This window comes from Malaclemys terrapin, chromosome 1 (assembly GCF_027887155.1).
Source record: "Malaclemys terrapin pileata isolate rMalTer1 chromosome 1, rMalTer1.hap1, whole genome shotgun sequence".
Classification (NCBI taxonomy): Eukaryota; Metazoa; Chordata; order Testudines; family Emydidae; genus Malaclemys; species Malaclemys terrapin.
Window position 1 is genome coordinate 349,814,868 of NC_071505.1, and position 4,329 is coordinate 349,819,196.

Sequence of the window (4,329 nt, forward strand, 5' to 3'; positions counted from 1 at the left end):
ATTTCCATTCAGAATGTCTTTAACTTCATCTTGCAGCCATTGGATCCTGTTACACCTCTGTATGAAAAGCCTATGATTAATTATTTGTTCCCCATGTAGGTACTTACAGACTGTTATCAAGTTACCCATTAACCATCTTTGTTCGACTAAATAGATTGACTCCTAGAGTCTATTATAGGAAGGCAGGTTTTCTAAACTTTTACTAAGTCTTGCTACTCTTTTCTGAACCCTCTTCAGTGTATCGACATCCATCTTTAACCAGGGACACCAGAACTGGACGCAAGATTCCAGCACGAGTGCCAAATAGAAAGGTAATATAACTTCTCTACCGCTCGTTGATTTTCCCCTGGTTATCATCCAAGGATCACATTGGTTCTTTTGGCTGCAGGGTCACACTGGGAGCTCATGTTAACTAATTACCCCTTCATGCCCCCTAATCTTGTTCAGAGTCAAACCCCGATGCCAACTCTGTCCACATATTTATTCAAGCGACATCATCATAGGACCTAATCACATCAGCCATACCATCAGGGGCTCGTTCACGTGCACATCTACCAATGTGATATATGCCATCATGTGCCAGCAATGCCCCTCTGCCATGTACATTTGCCAAACCGGACAGTCTCTCCGCAAAAGAATTAATGGACACAAAACTGACATCAGGAATCATAATACTCAAAAACCAGTGGGAGAACACTTTAACCTGTCTGGTCATTCTATGACAGACCTGCGGGTGGCTATATTACAACAGAAAATCTTCAAAAACAGACTCCAAAGAGAGACTGCTGAGCTGGAATTGATATGCAAACTAGATACAATCAACTCAGGATTGAATAAGGACTGGGAATGGCTGAGCCATTACAAACATTGAATCTATCTCCCTTTGTAAGTATTCTCACACTTCTTATCAAACTGTCTGTACTGGGCTAGCTTGACTATCACCACATAAGTTTTTTTCTCTTACTTAATTGGCCTCTCAGAGTTGGTAAGACAACTCCCGCCTGTTCATGCTCTCTGTATGTGTGTATATATATCTCCTCAATATATGTTTCTCTCTATATGCATCCGAAGAAGTGGGCTGTAGTCCACGAAAGCTTATGCTCTAATAAATTTGATAGTCTCTAAGGTACCACAAGTACTCCTGTTCTTTTTGCAGATACAGACTAACAAGGCTGCTACTCTGAAACCTAAGGTACTTGAGTAGTTCAAGATTTTCCCTCCAATGGTCAAACACGTTGCAGTTATTGACATAGAAATTCATCTGCAATTATGGTGCCCATTCACCTGTCTTAGTTACCTCCCTCTGAGTACTTCCCTGGACTTGGCTTTGACCTGAATAATAGGGTGCCATCTGTAAATGTTGACACCTCACTGCTCACCCCCCTTTCTAGATTGGTGATAAGTATAAAATATTTATCGTACTATTTGTTAAGAACTGTGTAACCCCCTCGCTGTGCTTCTCTTCTTTCACAGGCACCTTGAGCATTTCTAAGCCAGATCACTGCATCGACCACCTCATGGCAGCTTTCAACCTCACCCACTCTGACTCTTCAACATTCATCCTAATGGGCATCCCTGGCATGGAAGCTGCCCATGTCTGGATTTCCATCCCTTTCTCTATGTTCTACATTATCACCCTGTTGGGAAATTTCATGGTTCTGTTTGTTGTAGGCAAAGAGGAGACCCTGCACAAGCCGATGTTCCTGCTGCTTTGCATGCTGGCGCTCACAGACATTGGCATGTCTAACTCTGTCATGCCAAACGCACTGTGTATATTTTGGTTCAATTTGAAAGACATTACTATGGGTGGATGTCTCACCCAGATGTTCTTCCTTCATGCGGGTTCTATTGCACATTCAGCTGTCCTCGTCACAATGGCCCTTGATCGCTATGTTGCCATATGTAAACCTTTGAGATACGCCTCCATCCTCACCAATGCACGAATAGCTAACCTAGGCCTACTGTGTTTGATAAGAGCTGTTCTCTTCATCCTGCCTCTGACCCTGCTCTTGAGCAGGCAGCCATTCTGTAACAACCGCATTATACCCCACACATACTGTGACCACATAGCTGTGGCGAAGATATCGTGTGGGGACATCACAGTCAACAATATGTATGGATTGGTAGTGGGGTTGCTAGTCATTGTGTTAGACCTGATGCTCATTGCCCTGTCCTATGGTCTGATCATGAGGGCTGTCCTCAGAATCTCCTCTGAGAAATCCCACCAGAAAGCTCTCAGCACTTGCACAGCCCACATCTGTGTGATGCTGACATCTTATACTTCCTATCTCTTCGCTATTCTGACACACCGGTTCGGTCAGAGCATCCCTCCCCATGTTCTCATCATCTTGGTCAACCTCTATACCGCCATCCCCCCCATGATCAACCCTATCATTTATGGAGTCAAAACCAAAGAGCTTCGTGAAAAACTGGGCAAATACATCTGCAGAATGTGATTGCCTGGTGCCAGTGACTTTAAACCTGTGTGACAAGAAGCAGAAAAGGTATCTCCTTGTTAATCAGGGCTGTTCTGGCCCAGTTTGGCTGAGCTCAGCATTGTTATCACTCCAGCACCAAGCACTGCTCTCTCCATTGCCAAATTCCCTCTCTCTGACCATCACCTGACTTCTTTCAGCATCACCTGTAAGCCCCCACACCACACATCCTGTTACTTGGCTTTTCTGTGACTTCCAGATGACCAGAAGATACTGCAGATTTCTGACATTAGGTGGCTTTCCATTCGACCCTGTTTGAACAAGGTTCTTGATCTGTTCAATGAACTGAAGCAACACTTTCAGATAGCCAAAGACAAAGAAGGAAATCACAATGCTGGAGTTCTTTATTATATGTGCAGTGATCTGGTGAACCAAATTTACCTGATTTTTCTACTTCCAATTCTTCAGGAAGTCTGAGGATAAACCAAACGTTTCTGTTAGAAAGTGCTAATATGGAAAAATTGCTGCAGGAATTGAGGACATTCTACCGGAGCTTGTTGGTGAAAGTTATGGAACAGTTTGTTTTTGAGAACTGGACTACTGTGTTAAACTATGACATCAACTTTGAGTCAAATAACTTACCAATTTTCACGGTTGATTTTGGAACTGCTTTTCAGCTGAAACTTTCAAAATACACACTAACTGTTCCCGTTGTTGAAGATGTCAAAAGTAGGTGTTGAGATTTCATGTTGGAGTTTGTGAAATTGTTAAAAGAGGAATTGCCACCAAACATCCAGGTGATTGAATCGCTTGCAGTACTCAGCCCTTCCTGACATAGATTGGCTGAGACCTCATTTTTGCCACTGTTTTGTGGAGTCCTCAAACAGTTAAAGCAGCAGTGGAGAATTTTACCTGTGGTTCACTGGCCTCATACTCAGGACAACCAAGTTGAACAGTTTGGGGTTGAATTTCTTGAACCCATGGATGCCGCTGAGGACAAAGACTTTTGTGAACTTGGCTCGCTTGCTGTCAGTACCTTTTAGCAATGCTGCAGCTGAGAGATTGTTTTCTCAGATGAACATGATGAAAACAAAACTGTGCAACAAGATATTTTAGAAAATATTCCTGTTCATAGGGCATATATGCAATGACCCAAAATCTGTTGTGAACAGTTTACACTAATAAAAGAAATGATTGAACTGATCACTGCTGATATATGACCAACAGCAGATGCATTGTACTTCTCATGAAGACAGTGAGGATGAAATATTGCCTTCTAGAGACTAACGGTAAAAAACTAATTCAATACAAAAAATGGACATTGACAACTATCACTGAATGCATTTAGAAATAAAAAATATAATAATCTTATCTTTGTTTTTGCACTACATACATTTTGGGCTCCTTTTGGGCTATTTTTAACACCGTCTTTTGCCATTTTTTGTGTGAAACATCACCCAACCCTCAATCGGGATACAAGTACCAAAATTGGGATTTTGAATGTGAATTTGATTTTCATCTCGTAGTTTTGATGCTAATGCTGATGAACTCCTGCTGGGGCTTGTAGCTTTTTTTAAATCCCATCTGTATTAGGTATCTAACAAAATCTTTAATTTGTTACTTGACGTATAGACAGATGTGTTAATAAAAAACTCCTTTGTTGAAGGGCTTTCCCTTCACCCTCTCCCCTTGTTCCTGTCACATACACAAAAAGCAGAAGACTAGAAGTCCAAAGTGCAAACAATGCAATCTTTATTGGGGTTAGTTTCCAATCAAGCATATTCTGAAGTCAGGCTTCACACTGGTCGGGTGTGATGGGGCAAGGCCAGATGCTTATAGTAAAGTAGTGAGGAACAGGTATGTTAGCCCCAAGCTAAAGAAATCCCTGGTACCA

General features: G+C 42.0%; 1 protein-coding gene across 1 annotated transcript; it reads left to right on the plus strand.

Moving 5' to 3' along the window:
• Positions 1–1,517: 1,517 nt before the first annotated feature.
• LOC128830241 (olfactory receptor 52N2-like) lies at positions 1,518–2,456 on the plus strand. The gene has a single exon (XM_054016028.1). It carries the CDS (start codon positions 1,518–1,520, stop codon positions 2,454–2,456), a length of 939 nt encoding a protein of 312 aa, XP_053872003.1.
• The last annotated feature ends 1,873 nt before the right edge of the window (positions 2,457–4,329 follow it).